At 45.2% G+C, this 15,897-nt stretch overlaps 2 protein-coding genes across 2 annotated transcripts in view; both read right to left on the minus strand.

Annotated features, from left to right (window-relative positions):
• The window catches only part of LOC105544041 (peptidyl-tRNA hydrolase ICT1, mitochondrial-like), a 59,139-nt gene extending 49,766 nt beyond the window's left edge, over positions 1 to 9,373 (minus strand). The window contains exons 1-3 of the mRNA XM_011986282.1: positions 9,294 to 9,373; positions 3,511 to 3,598; positions 2,211 to 2,297 (exon numbers count right to left, since the gene is read on the minus strand). Coding sequence (XP_011841672.1) covers positions 2,211 to 2,297; positions 3,511 to 3,598; positions 9,294 to 9,373 — 255 coding nt within the window. The remainder of the gene's footprint in view (positions 1 to 2,210; positions 2,298 to 3,510; positions 3,599 to 9,293) is intronic.
• The window catches only part of CACNA2D3 (calcium channel, voltage-dependent, alpha 2/delta subunit 3), an 801,189-nt gene that overhangs the window by 417,682 nt on the left and 367,610 nt on the right, over positions 1 to 15,897 (minus strand). The window lies entirely within an intron of this gene.

Here is a 15,897-nt window from a genome sequence, read left to right on the forward strand (position 1 = left end):
GCCACACTGCCTCTAGAACAAGCCAAACCCCCTCTCTGGCTCAAAGACACCAACATCCACAGAGCTTCCCACACAACTAGAGAGAGGCTAGTCAGTTCTGGATGTAAACTCTACAACTAAGTCATTGAAAACATCAGCCGCAGCAACGACAGAGAGGGATCCTTCCAGAGAGCTCTGGAGGGTTCCTCTGAAGCACTTTCACATTCTGAGGCCTCACATCCCATCAAGGTCTTTTTGGGGGTGTCCTGACTCATTCACCTTATTCTCTCTCCTCAAGAATATTATCCCATTTCCCTCACTGGTTCCTGGACTGAAACGTACTGACTGCCACATGCTATTGCTCATTTGGTTCCTGCCACAAAACTGACAAGGAGCCACTATCAGCAAGGCTGTTTGACAAATTAGAAGCCCAGAGAAATTGAGTGGCTTGTTTGAGATCACACAGTACAAGCCTAAGTTGGTCATCAAACTCAGCTTCTCTGACCTTCAAATGTAAGACTCTCCAACTCCTGGTTATTCCTACTGAATGTCCTCTTCCACATTAACATTGAGAAGATATTTCCCTTTCCTGTCTCTTCTAAGTACACTTACACTTCCCACCAACAGCACCAGCCAGGTGGACCTAAACAGCCCTGGAGTCCAGGAGAGAAGTAAGTGCAGCAAGATCCTTGAGACCATGAGGCAAGCCCAGCAGACACACTTGCTGGCCTGAGACTGAGGGAGCAGGAAGGGGCTCAGATGTGGAGGAGGTGAGGGCCTTTGGAGAACGAGGTATGGATGGGGCCACCAATAGTACCTTAAGGGAATTCTTGGCTATTCCTGTCCAAGAGGTCTTCCTAAACCCTTCACAGTCCTCAAAGTCAGGCACTTGGTGCCTAAACCTTGCTGGACTGAATGCCATCTATTAGGACTGTGGCTAGTCCTAACAGATTAGTCACGTTAGACTCTCCCTTGTGTTGGTCAACAAGGCTAGCCTTCCAGGGATCACAGGTAGGCCAGTCCAGGGAGTGTCAGGCTCCATCCATGAAAGTTTGAGTTATTTCAACGCTGCAAGCACGTGCTTTGTGTTCAGTCCGCAGTAGCATACAGGCTCCCAGCACCCCCGCCAATTCATCTATAAAACACACACACACACACACACACACACACACACACACACACACACAGAAGCAACTTCATATCAGGCAGCTATTATGTGCTAACAAACTGAACATTGGGCATCCCCTGGTGACCCAGAGGAACATGATATCTGCCCTTATGTAATTTACAATGCATAGAGTTGATAATCAGAGAAACCCCAAAATTAATATCTAATTTTAACTATAAATGATGGTGTCATTAAGGAAAATATTAACAGCAGATACTATGAAAGCCTATAGCAGGAAAAGAAGTGGTGATCAAGGGGAGATATTTCGCTGAAGATGTGGAGTTATATTTTTTATACACACACACACCTGTGAGATGTCTGAGTGAACCATAGGGCCGTTCCTCTGGGATTTTCTTGAGAGCCTGGAGAGACTGCTAAGTCAGCCTTTTACCATCTCTGGTGAATCTACTGCAGCAACAGGAAACTGGGAATCTTTAAGTGTTCTGCTTACAAGAGGTGGAAACAGAGATCCACACCCCAGCATCTGCACTACACCCCTTTTTTCTGATGTTAGCGAGCCAGCTGTCAAACCCTAAGAGGACTCTCTCTGGATTTTTTTAATGTACCTGTAAGTTTTGTTTAATGAAAAGAGCATATAGCCCCTTTCCTAAGTCGAGAGGAAGGGAAAGGGTCAATACTTTAGGAGGGTTAAGGTAATTACTCTGTGGAGACAAAACACATTTCAATAAGTATGTCCTTGGCTCACACAGACATCCTCCCATTTGGAGTTATGAACCGGAACAGTCTTCTTTGAATTCTAAAACCATCAGTTTTTTGTTTCTGTCCCATCGAGGCACAGAAACACATCATGTGAAAGCAAAATTAAAGTGATTCAAATCTTAAAAACCCTACAGTTTTCATGGGCTTTGAGGGTCAGATTCATAGAAACAAGAGTTGAAAGGGCTAAAAATTCAGGCTTTGACCTAGAAGGCTCTAGACACTTGTCCCCCAGCCGGGTTAACCCTCTCCAGATCCAAGCACACCTTGGAAATCTGTTTCAGGGGTCTGGCAGGGCCTCAGAAGGCTTCCCGGCCATTTGGCTAATCCTCCCTCAACATCTCACTTTCAGTTCACATTCCAGCACGGATTTCCACACGGGCCTCTTTGCTTCCCAGTAAGGCTTGGCAGGCGGCAGGCAGCAGGATTCACTCTGGACAGTTAACATGCAGGTCATACAAGCCTCCCCCCAAAGAGGCCCATTAGTCACCAACCTCAGCTGTTTTCTTTTCTAGATAGGAATCCCCGAGGAGTGAGCAGAATAGAAGAAAATCTATTTTCACATTAGGAAAAAGCGAACAATGAACCGAGCTCGACTTTCACATGGAGGTCTTGGGAGGGAGGGAGCACAAAGGCTCTTGTGGGAGGCTCTGGGCTGAGGGAAGGGTCTGAGAGGAGCCAGGGCCTGGCGCTCTGGGCTGCAGTCATGGACCATGTTCATTAAGCCCTATAAATCTCCTCCTTTCATATTTTTATGGAACTGATTAAGGTAAGGTAAATAGGGCAGATAATCAGTTGATGGCCAAAACCATTTGGCATTGGGAGCCTCAGGTTTTATCTCCAGATGTTTGAAGAGAGAATGTAAGGGCCAGCCTATGGAGAATACAGGATTTCCCAAAATCTACTGGAACAAGGAGCTTCATTTATGAGGTGTAAATGTGATTTCTCCACCAATAAAGTTAGCTTAGAAAGCAGCCGGGCACGGTGGCTCACACCTGTAATCCCAGCACTTCGGGAGGCCAAGGTGGGTGGATCACAAGGTCAGGAGATCAAGACCATCCTGGCTAACACGGTAAAACCCCATCTCTACTAAAAATACAAAAAATTAGCCAGGCGTGGTGGCAGGCGCCTGTAGTTTTAGCTACTTGGGAGGCTGAGGCAGGAGAATGGCATGAACCCGGGAGGCGGAGCTTGTAGTGAGCCGAGACTGCACCACTGCACTCCAGCCTGGGCAACAGAGCAAGACTCCGTCTCAAAAAAAGAGAAAGCAAAAGGCTCTTCTGTGATGAGGACCCAATGACATGGAAAAAGTAATCAGTACTAGGTCAGGTTTTGAGTTGAGAATCATTCCCTTTGGGTTGTCACGATCGAATTCAAAGGGTAAGTCATTATTTTGTTGGCCTATGCCATTAAATACACAAGGCAGTTGGGGATTTGCAGGGAGGATACAGACACCATGCTTTGACCTAAATCTGCTTTTTCTGATCTCCTTCCACAAATGTTTACTAAGCACCACCTAGGCATCTAGCATTGTGCCAGGCACTAAGCTCTGGGGGAGAACAAAACAGGAACTGATCTTGTTGTTTACTAGAGAAGACAAACACTGCAGAGATAATGACAGCAATTATCACCACTGCTTTACGTACGATAAAGATGTTCAAGATGCTAGGAAATTCTACCACCTGAAAGCCTTTCCTGTCCAAGGTCACCCTCTCTGTCCCCGTGGCAGTTTTCCTGAAAGTGCATCCAGCACCATTCAAAATTCAGGACACGCTTCTTGGCAACGCTCCCCAGGTCCCTGGATGCTCTCTGTATTCCCAAGGAAGCTCAACAGGGAAGCCTTAGGCAGACTTCTATGATCTCTGTCTACTCTCAGAGTCTCGGACCAGGAGGAGGGACTGGGGATCAGGTGAAAGGTATGGGCTTTGGAGTCAAGTTACTTAACCTGCTCTCAACTCGGTTTCCTCACCTACAAACGGGACATACTATAAATATCTACATCATAAAAGTGCTGGGAGGATCAAGAAGTGATGCTCGTGGGAAACACGGGAAAGTGCTCAGCAGGCATTCACGCCCTCCTGCCAAAGGCTCTCTGAACACACACTGTGTGCCAGGCACCGCTCTGGGCACTTTGGAGAAAACAAACATAGTGCCTAGCTCACAAAGTGTTCCACTTCTAGCAGATGACATAACAAAAATTTACTTCCTTGTGTTATTCATCTAATTTTTTACAAGATGAAAAGCATTTTCTTTGACTATCAGTAAAAGAAAAGCAGTGACTAAGATAGCTGGAGATCAGGGGACAGAGGACAACTTTAAATCTAGTAGGGTAGATCTCATTGAAAAAGTGGTACCTAAGTGAAAGACATGAAGGAAGTTAGAGTAAGTCAGTGTGGCAATCTGGGGGCAAAGTGCCCCAGACAGAGGGAACAGGAAGCACAAAGACCCCAAAGTAGTTGTGTATCTTGCACACCTGAGAACAGTGGGCTGCGCAGAGGGCATGAGGTGGCAGCAGTTGAGAGGAAGGCAGGGAACAGGGACCCATCACACCAGGCCTTGCTGACTCCCACTGAGACTTTGGCTTCAACTCCGCACTGAGCGGGGAGTCACTGGAGGTTTGGGGGAATCTTTGGTATCAGAAGCCTCCAGTTTTGAAAGCATCTTTTTCCCATCCCATAGGTTTCCTCTTTACTCTGTTGATTGTATCTGTTGCTGTGCAGAAGCTTCTTAGTTTGGTGTAGTCCCATTTATCTATTTTTTGCTTTTGTTGCTTGTGCTTCTGGTATCATCTCCAAGAAATCATTTATAAACCATTTATCTGATACGGGGTTAATTTCCATTAACATAAGAGATTCCTAAAACTCAATAGCAAACAAATAACCTGATTTTTAAAATGGGCAAAGAACCTGAATAGGCATTTCTCCAGAGAAGATATATAAATGGTCAACAGGTAAATGGAAAGATGCTCAACATTGTTCATCATCAGGGAAATGCAAATCAAAACCACAATGAGATACCATCTGACACTTGTTAGGATGGCTATTACCAAAAAGACAAAATATAACAAGTGTTGGTGAGAAAAAGGAACATTTGTGCACTGTTGGTGAAATGTAAGTTGGTACAGCCATTATGAAAAACAGTATGGAGATTCCTCAAAAAATTAAAAAATAAAATTGCCATATAATCCAGCAATCCCACTTCTTAGTATATGTCCAAACAAAATAAAATCACTGTCTCGAAGAGGTATCTCTACATCCATGTTCACCACAGCACCATTCACAACAGCCCAGATATGGAAACAATGCAATGTTCATTGGCAAATGAACGGATAAAGAAAATCTAGTGTATACATACAACAGAATTTTTTTTTCTTTTTTGAGACGGTGTCTCACTCACTCTGTTGCTCAGGCTGGAGTGCAGTGGGGCAATCTCAGCTCACTGCAACTTCCACCTCCCAGTCGCCCGCCTGAGCCTCCTGAGTAGCTGGGATTACAGGCATGTGGCACCATGCCAGGCTAATTTTTATATTTTTAGTAGAGATGGGGTTTCACCATGTTGGCCAGGCTGGTCTCGAACTCCTAACCTCAAATGATCCACCTGCCTTGGCCTCCCAAAGTGCTGGAATTACAGGTGTGAGTCACTGTGCCTGACCTTATATACATACAATGGAATCTTATCCAGCCTTGGAAAGAAGGAAATCCTACCATTTACAACATGGATGGACCTGGAAGACATTATGCGAAGTGAAGTAAGTTAGTCACAGGACAAATACTGTGGAATTTCTCATCTACGTGGCATCTAAAATAGTCAGAGGTATACAAGTAGGTAACAAAATGGTGGCTACTAGGGGCTGGCGGGGAGAGAGATCGGGGAGCTGTTGTTGAATGTGTATAAAGTTACAGTTACACAAGATGAGAAAGTTCCTGTGATCTGCTGTACAACATTGTGCCTATAGTTAACAATATGGTACTATGCACCCAAAAAATTGGTAAGAGATTAGATCTCCTGTTAAGTGTTCTAATCACAAAAACAAAACAAAAAAGAAGGGACATAAGGAAATTTTTGGAGGTGATAAATATGTTTATCACCTGGGCTGTGATCATAACATAGCATATACATACATCCACATGCACCAACTGTATAATTATGTGCAATTTTTGTGTACTATTTCTAACTGGGGAAGGGTTTCTCCACTGCTCTGTGGAGAACAGGCCAGGGTGCCTGCCTCCTTCTGGTGAAACAAATGCATCTGAGAATTGAGAAGTCATGCAATTTGATTGCACCTTATGTGTACGTATCAGGGAGTGGGGAAGCACAGCTGGCTGCCAGGCCTGTGGGCCCCTAATTTTCTGCACACTGGGCGCTCTTCCTATCTGGGAGAGGCTGCCCTGCCCACTTCTCAGCGCTGCTCAGCTCCCCTCCTTGGCCTATCCTACAAAGGAAATGGCAGGAAAGTAGGCACAGCTCACCTAATGAGTTCATGGACAGGCAGGATGGGGCACAGGCAGGATGGGGCTCAGCCAGGATGGGGCTCAGCCAGGATGGGGCTCAGCCAGGCTGGCTCTCCTGGGATGCCACTGGGCAGTTTCTGATTGCCACAGACAAGGAGCCTCTGTTGGAGGGGACCGCCATTCACTGGGGTCCCAGCCAGTTCACAGTCTATGGTCTCTCACAAACAGGCTGCAGCGAGGCTTCCCATTCAACCACTTACTGGGAGAGTTTTGCCAAGGGAGTGAATGAGATAAGAAAATAATGCAAGGTCACTTAGGAGAATTAAGTGCTTTGAAACCCACTCATCAGACCATACACATTTCCAAATCTACCATGCCAAGTCTGTATCCTCTCTGTGTTCACAGCAGCACAGGCTGCCTGAGGATGCCTACTCAGAGGCACTTGCTGATCCTGGTCCAGCATCTCCCGGGTCATAATGTTCTCCATTGCTAAAGTTCACCATGCACTTGCCTCCCCACAAGGACTCAGTAGACACTGGGCACTACTAATTTGCCCAAAAACAACCCTGCAAGATGGGGACATGGTTCTTGTCCCCTATTTTCTAGATGAGGGAACTACAGCACAAGAAGAGGAAATCACTTGCCTGAAGTCACTCAGATCAGAAACAGTAAAGCCTAGATACCCACCCAGGTAGTGTGAGCCTTGATCACTACTCTAGAAAATGGACAAATAATATAAAAGTGACACTACTTTTCAAACCTCCTTTTTATATTTCACTAATACAGACAGGCTCTTGTTTCTTGAAACTCATTTGAATTGATAAACATTAGCTAACACTTATCATTAATTAATGACACCAAATGGTCAAATATTTCTCAGTATATTTTGATAGATACCAGGAGTTCAGGTAAAATGGATACTGCACATATATTTATTCATGAAACAGGTGAAAAAGAAAAACCTGGGTATGTTTTGTAAATGCAGTAGAATACTTTAATCTTCTTCTAAGTCAACCAAAACACCGCATAAGACTAATCCATATTCAGGGATAAAGGAGCACCTTCTATTTCCCACATCCAAATCCATGCAGTACAACTATGTTTTAACTACAGCAGACAGATTTTAACAATGCGAGTGGTTGAAAATTATGGTAACGATGATGATGATATAGCCATCGTGGACTGTGCCTGCTGTGTGCCCAGCACCGAGCTAGGGAGCACATCATTTTGTTTAATTCTTAACAATACTGCCAGGTGTGTATAATCAGCCCCATTTTACAGATGGAGAAATTGTCAGCATCCAGACACTACCCTTTTTCCATTAGGCAGCACAGACCTCCCGCCCATACCCGCAAGAGCCCTACTCAATAGTCCGAGAGAAATAAAAACCTAGGAAATAAGAACGTGACGTATCAGTAGATTGCAAATAATACAGAATTCATGCAGCAAGCGTCCAGTCATTACTGGATATTCCAGCCAGTAAGCTAACATGCCCAGCACCAAGCACACATTGAACTGGGCTCTGTGAGGCTGGCCCTCCGGTTTGGGGGTGGCACTGGGGCTCTGCAAACCATGTTTTTGCTTTGTCAGCTGTTCCTGGCTAGGATCTGCCTGGTCTGGCCAATAAGGTCAATAGGAGGATGTTGCATCCATGGAGGAAGGAGATGGACCTTTCTGTTTGCTTCCCATTGGATTCTCATTCCGAACGCCTTCATCTTAGCAGGGTTTCTTCACTCCAGCATGGACAGCTCATTCCAGTAGCAGTAAATTAATCTAGTTGGTAGCTCTCCCGACACTCACAGAATCAGTCTCATTGCATCTCCTTCAGGGACCCCAGAACTCCCTCCTAAAAAGTCTGATTCTCACCCTCACAGGACCCTCCTCTGAGCTCAGAGACCTTAGCACTTGTCAGCCGGCATGCCCTTCTGAGAGGTCTGGGTCCCAGCCTGATAGAGCTTCTCCTCCAAGCTTCTAAATTTTAATAACCTCTTTCTTTCCTCTGTCCCTCCTCCCATACCAACTATTGAGGTGGTGGCTGTTGCCTGCAATTGCTACTTCCAAGATAACCTAGAGTTCTCTTTTGTCCTTTCATCTCATCAAAACTTGATTTGCAATTTTTAACATTAAATTCTCTGTGTTCAAATAACTGGTAGGTGCCTGTCCCTAATTGGACCCTGCCCAATTCACTGGGAATATAATCACACTGAATGGCATTTCTAGACATGCTCCGGCTTGGACAAACACTCTTTGCCAAGCCCCAGAAGGCACCCTAACTCCCTCATAACCAAAATATGGTCTATGAGCCACCTATGAACACAGATTCTGGGGTCCTGTCTGCAGAAAATGGAGCCCACGAATCACTTCTGGCAAGTCCCCCCACTGCCAACCCCTCGGTGATTCCAACGTGCTACAATTTGAGAGTAGTGGATATGGAGACAGCTGGATATGGATATGAAACTGGAGACTTCCAGTTTCATTGCTGTGAGCTCAGTGGCAAGGGACTTAAATCCTCTGAGCTCCCTCATGTGCAAAATAAGAATGCTACTGGAAGTGCTCCCCATTGGGTGGGGCTAAGCATTACAAAGTGAGCTAAAGCAACAGAGTGTCTGACTCTTCCCCAACACCAGGAGAGGAGGAGGCTTCCCTTAAGAGTGGCTACCTAGATAGCCATTTACTAGAGGATGGTGGGTGTCACCTGAAGAGAATGCACACTGTCCTCCCACCTTCTTTCTGAGGTCAGCAGCACCTGGATGGAGCCCAAGGCCCCAATGCCAAGCCCAGGAAGAGAAACCACATTTTCCATGACAGGGGAAGTACCACGTGTCTGTCTTGGGCCCCTAACATGAAGCGATTTTTCAATGGCTGGCAGCAGCCGTGCATCAGTGGCTTCATTCCTAACTTGTCATGTTCTTCTTGCTGGAGTCACAAGATGTCTAATATCAGCAGAAGTAACTAAAAATAAACTGGAGACAACGAACCATTTCAACTCCCCCTTCAGCTGCAGGGAGGACCTGCATGAGCTCTCACCACAGCGACTGAAAATGCCTTTTCCTGTCATGCCGTTGACTGACCATGAGAAATGAGTGTTCCTATTTTCTTGAGACAGCTTTAGGATTTATCACCCTTGAAAAAACACAGCAATGACACAAACTCACTCAAAACTTTTGGACCAAATGTGACTTCAGCCAGGGAAGGAGAAATAAAGAGGAAGAGGAAAGGAGGGAAAAAGAGAAGACAGAAATGTCAGTACTCAAGAGACCCCTGGAATGAAATAGCAGTGAGAAATAGGAGCATCTTGGAGCATTCACAGAAGTGAAAGGGTCTACCACCTACACTCCCCACCCTTTTTAATCAATTGTGATGAGGAGAGTTAATACCATCGGTACATGCAGCCCAAGTCCATGTCTCCTATGCCAACTCCCTATGCAGTTGCCAGAGAGCACTTCTGAAAACAGTCAGTTCACTCCTCTCCATTCAAAAGCCTCCCATATGTCAGGCACGGTGGCTCACACCTGTAATCCCAGCACTTTGGGAGGCCAAGGCAGGCGGATCACTTGAGGTCAGGAGTTCAAGACCAGCCTGACCAACATGATGAAATCCCGTCTCTACTAAAAATACAAAAATTAGCTGGGTGTGGTGGTGTCCGCCTATAATCCGAGCTACTTGGGAGGCTGAGACAGGAGAATCGCTTGACTCTGGGAGGCGGAGGTTGCAGTGAGCCATGATTATGTGACTACACTCCAGCCAGGATGACACAGTGAAACTTGGTCTCAAAAAAAAAAAAAAAACCCCTCCCATGGCTCCTCACTGCCCCCTTGGATCACACCCCAACATCTCATTGTGCCCACTGAAGCCCAGAGAAGTTGGCTGCTGCCTGTGCTGCCAGCCTCCCTATCACCCTGTTCCCATGTCCACTGGGCTCCAGCCATTTGCACTTCCTCCTGCTCCTCATACACATCCACCTTACTGTTCCCTCTGCCACGAATACCTTCCCCATCCAGCTCCTCTCCCTCACACATGCTCTCCTCCAAGAGGCTTGTCTTGACCACCCTGTCTAGGACACCTGCCATTATCCATTCTCTGTCTCAGGTTCTTGTTTGTCTTGTTCAGAAGACTTATGATTAAATGATTTGATCTTTTCACTTGCTGGTTACCTGTGATCTGTTATTTGTCCTATGTGATTTCATGGGAGGTGTCTTAGCCCCCTACTTCTGGGCTTCATTACAATGGACTGCAAGACACAGAGGGCCCTCAATAAATACTTGTTGCATGAATGCATTACCCTAAGACGGCTACCTCCTTCCCTTTTTTCCCTCTGCCAGCAAAGAAAATGCTATGTAAAATGATTTGAAAGTCAGAGAAGAGAACAATACAGTTTAATGGGGAAGAAAGAACAAAGCCTTCCTCCCAAATTGCTTAAGATGATTGAAAGGCTGGGTTCTTAAAAGAATAACCCCTGAATCAGCTCAGGAACTCTGGCCCTCAGAATGGCACATGCCCCATGGAATGATGAGGAGAGAGGGGATTCCTGAACTTTAGAAAACAACCTCAGAGGCGCCAAGGCAGCGCTAAGCCTTCCAGCACCCCAGAGGCCACTAGGGTAAGGCTGGATGGAGGCTTTATCCTCCAAGTTATACCGCGGGGGAGGCCTGGGGCACAAAACCCCCAAGTCAGCTCCTCCTCAGAGATGCATGTGACACCAGCCCAAAGGACAGTCACTTCCAACAAGGTTCCAAAAGTGCTCCAAGCCAGGTCCCCCAAGCCATTCCATGATCAAGGGCATCCCTTTATCCTCAAACCAAGAGCTGCTTCTGCCCTCCTTGCAGTCCCCACCAGGTCACCAAGGATCCTCCAGCAGCCCTGAGCCTCTCACATGGCCTCAAAGCTACCACCCTTGCCTTTTTATTTTTTTCTCGAGATAACTGAAAATAAAACGCACAGTACACAGCACTGAAATCGCATTCACCTTTGACGTTCTCCTGTCCTTTTAGAAGAGGAAAATCATTTAATCACATCTAGAGAGCCTCATCCTGAGGCCCCACAATTTGCTGTCTGACTGTAGCCCCAATGGGTTCTGAGATCACCGAGTTCCTGACATTCTGCAGACCCTCCTGTACTTGGGGGCGGAAGGCCAAAGAAATGGACTTACTGTCCCGATGACAATGTATAGCGTGTGGACAGCTCTTCCTCTGACCTATGGTCATTTTACCTTGTTTAGCTCTCAAGATGTCTGCATCCTGCTTAAGGGTCTAGGCTCAGAATTTGAGTGCTGGAGTGGTCATTTCAGGTCCACCAAATGAAAGTCAGGAAATTCTGAATGTAGCCTCTTCATGCCTCAGTTTCCTCAACTGTGAAAGGCGATAACGATAGTATACCTCTCATGAGGTTTCTGTGAGAATTAGATACATATGGAGCATTTAGAACAGTCTCTGACACTCAGCAATCAGTAGGAATTAGCTATCATTAGTATTGTTTTATAAAGTGGGGTATAAGAAATTGGCTTAAAACATTCTCTCATTGAGGGCAGGCACAGTGGCTCAGGCCTCTAATCCCAGCACCTGGGGAGGCTAGGCAGGTGAAACACTTGAGACCAGGAGTTCGAAACCAGCCTGGCCAACATGGTGAAACCCCATCTCTATAAAAAATATAAAAAGTAGGCCTGCCGTGATGGCTCACGCCTATAATTACAGCACTTTGGGAGGCCGAGGCAGGTGGATCACTTGAGGTCAGGAGTTCAAGACCAGCCTGGCCAATATGGTGAAACCCCATCTCTACTAAAAAATATAAAAATTAGCTGGGTGTGGTGGCACATGCCTGTAATCCCAGCTACTGCGGAGGCTGAGGCAGGAGAATCACCTGAACCCAGGAGGTGGAGGTTGCAGTGAGTCAAGAACATGCTGCCACTACACTCCAGCTTGGGCAACAGAGCAAGACTCTATTTAAAAAAAAAAAAAAAAAAAAAAATTAACTCATTGAGGAAAATTCAGGTTCAGGCAAATGAGAAGAGGAAGTAGATAGAACATTCTAGTACTGCTTCTGTGGCTCAAATCAGAAGCAGGTGAGGGTCAGTTCATGCAGTGAAATCTAACAGGTGTGGATGGGTCACCATCCACCTGCACACCTAGGCAGTATGTCATTATTTTACCTACAGTAGAAACAAGTTAGCATGTGCTCTGTTATTTGACAGTTACAGATCAAATCCTCACTCTCTAAAGTGTAACACAAAGTAAAATAAGGGTTATTAATTTATGGATAGCTCAACTCTGCCCCCACAGTAACAGACAGCGTTATGGACTGAATGTGTCTCCCAAAGATTTGTATGATGAAATCCTAGGCTGCATGATCATGGTATTAGGAGTTGGGGCTTTGGGGAAGTAATTAGAATTAGATGAGGTCATAAGGGTGGAGCCCTCATGAATGGGATTAGTGTCCTTATAAGACTCACAAGAGAGCTTGCTTCCTCATTTGACTCAATGCCATGTGAGGGTACCACAAGAAGGCAGCAGTCTGCAACCCAAAAGAGGGGCCTCAAAAAGAACTTGACCATGCTGGCAACCTGATCTCAGACTTCCAGCCTCCAGAACTGTGAGCAATAAATTCCTGTTGTTTATAAGCCACCCAGTCATTGATATTTTGTCATAGCAACCCAAGCTGACTGAGATAGGGAGACTCTGATTTCCCAAGCCTCTGCAGAGGAAGCCTAATTCTTTCCAGGGTGTTTGTTCACTGTTACCACAGTGACCTGAAAGCTGTGAAATTCTGTCCTGTGTCCGTGTCACCACCAAAACCGGGTTCAAGGGGCAGTCAAGTCTAGCATTTATAAAGACCCTACATTCCAACGTTCCAGGCCAAGGCTGAGCAGCCTTGCAGCCTACTCTACCTCTAATCAACCCCATCACCATGTAAGATATCCCAGTCTTGATGGTAGCATTGATAGAGAAGCAAGGAGAGAGTGAAAGAAAAGAGAACTACTCATTACAGAAAAGGAGAAAGGGCTGCTAAACATTTTGGTAAGAGAAGCTACAGCATGAAAAGGAGTATTTGGCATCAAGTCTCCCAGCCCTCCATCATTTATTATCTGGCTAGTGTAACTGATACAGTTTGCATGTTTGCCCCCTACAAATCTCATGTTGGAATTTGACCACCAATGCGGGATGTGGGACCTGGTGGGAGGCGTTTGGGTCATAGGGGTGGATCCTCCATGATTGGCTTGGTGCTGCCCCATGGTAATGATTGAGTTCTCATTCTAATAGTTCATGCGAGAGCCGATTGTTAAAAAGAGCCTGGCCCCACCCCTTTTCTCTCTCTTGCCTCCTCCTTTCTCACCATGTGACATACCTGCTCCTCCTTCACCTTCTGCCATTAGTGGAAACAGCATGAGGCCCTCACCAGAAGCAGAGCAGGTGCTGGCACCATACTTCTTGTACATCCAGCAGAACCATGTGCCCTATACACCACTTTTCTTTACAAATTACAACCACTGCGGGTGTTCCTTTATGCTAATGCAGAATGGACTAACATAATCGTGTATTCAAGTAGAAAAAGCAGTGGAAAAATAGGGAGAAACCGTCATTACCATCTTCTGTTGAATTCAGCAGAGTCATGAAATTCTGAGGGTATCTCAATGACTTTCAGCAATACGCTGGTTGGTCTAAATTTTTCAAAGGCTCCTTTAAATCAGGGGTGGGAAAACATATTCTTAAAGGACTTGATAGTAAATTTTTTAGGCTTCACGGGCCATCTGGTCTTTGTCAGAACTACTCAATTCTGCCATCAGCCATAGAAAATAGTAAACAAATGGGTGTGACTATATCAAAATAATACCTTACTTATGGATGCTGAAATTTGAATTCTATATAATGTTTTCATGTCATGAAATATTGTTTCTTTGAACATTTAAAAATGTGAAAATCATTCATAACTCATAAGCTGCAAAAGCAGGCAATGGGCCAGATTTGGCACATGGACCACAGTTTGCCAACCTCTCCTTTAAATAACCTGGCTAATTGTTTTCTTACCTATCCGGCTACTGCCTCTCTGTCTTGTGCATCAGGGGGAGGTAATGATAAATAATTCCATGATTTTTCCTTTTTTTAGTTCACTTGGAAGAGCAACTACATAGATGGTGGGCATAGCCATTTTTCTAATTTAAGTGAATGCAGCTTTATTTCTTGAGCAGGTCCTGGAACGAGTTCCTCTCATATTGGAGTTCATATTTTATTCCAAGTGTGTAAGAGCTGCTGTTAAGTCATAACCAATGGATATTAGGCAAAAGTAAATGGCATCCAATAAATGAATAAATAACTCCTCATTTCTGTTCTCAGAAATGAAATACTGGCAAGGGACACATTGCATAAGCAATCATGATGCTGCCTTCATAGGCTCACAGTTAAATCACCAATAATGCATTCCTTCTTCCAACTCACTCTAAAATGCTTTATTAAGCAGTTGCTTGGAGGAAGGCCCTGTTGGATGGTAAGCAGCTTTTACAAATGACACTCACAAATGCTCCCCTGGTCTGTTCACCAACTTCCTTCTGCTTTCCCTTTCTTGGAACCCAGCTGCTACACTGTAAGGTAATCCAGGCTACTGTACTGAGGACAGTGGACACACAGGGTTGCCCTGGAGAATGAGACACCACACGGAGAGAAAGCCCATGGAGAGGAGAACTGAGGCAGACAGTCAAGCTCCTAGCTCCACCAGGTACCCCATCTGACACCACGTGAAATAGAACCACCACCTAGTTAACCCACAGAATCACAAGAAATAATAAATTATTGTTATTTTAAGCCACTAGATTTGGGGATGCTTTATAGCATTGCTATGTAAGTTATTTCCTTCCCTTTCTCCCTTTTCCTTGCTTCTTGTATTAGTTTTCTACTGCTACATAACAAATGACCACAAATGTAGTGGCTTAAAACAGCACAGTTATTATTATCTCACAGTTTCTGTGGGTCAGCAGTTGGGGCACAAACAAGCTGGGTCCTCTGCTCATGATCCTAGAAGTCTGCAATCAAGGTACTAACTGGGCTGTATTTTCATCTGCAGGCTTGATTGGGGAAGAATTTGCCTCCAAGCTCACCTAGATTATTGGCAGAATTCATTTCTTTTCCCTACAAGACTGAGGGTCCAGGCTTTTTTTGGCTGTCAGCTGGAGGCCTATCTCACATTCAAGGCTGCCTATAGTATCACACTATCAGGGAGAATCTCTTTGCCCTCGTGCAGGGTCCAGTTCCTCTTTCCAGGACTCTCAATTAAATAAGTCCCACCCAGGAGTGTAAATTAGTTCAACCATTGTGGAAGACAGTGTGGTGATTCCTCAAAGACATAGAGGCAGAAATACCATTTGACCCAGCAATCCCATTACTGGGTATATGCCCAAAGGAATATAAATCATTCTATTATAAAGATACAAGCATGGGTATGTTCACTGCAGCACTATTTACAATAGCAAAGTCATGGAATTGACCTAAATGCCCATCAGTGATAGACTGGATAAAGAAAATGTGGTACATATACCACTGTGCAGCCATAAAAAGGAATAAGATCACATCTTTTGGAGGGACATGGTTAGAGTTGGAA

The sequence above is a fragment of the Mandrillus leucophaeus genome, unplaced genomic scaffold (assembly GCF_000951045.1).
Source record: "Mandrillus leucophaeus isolate KB7577 unplaced genomic scaffold, Mleu.le_1.0 Scaffold296, whole genome shotgun sequence".
NCBI classification, from domain to species: Eukaryota; Metazoa; Chordata; class Mammalia; order Primates; family Cercopithecidae; genus Mandrillus; species Mandrillus leucophaeus.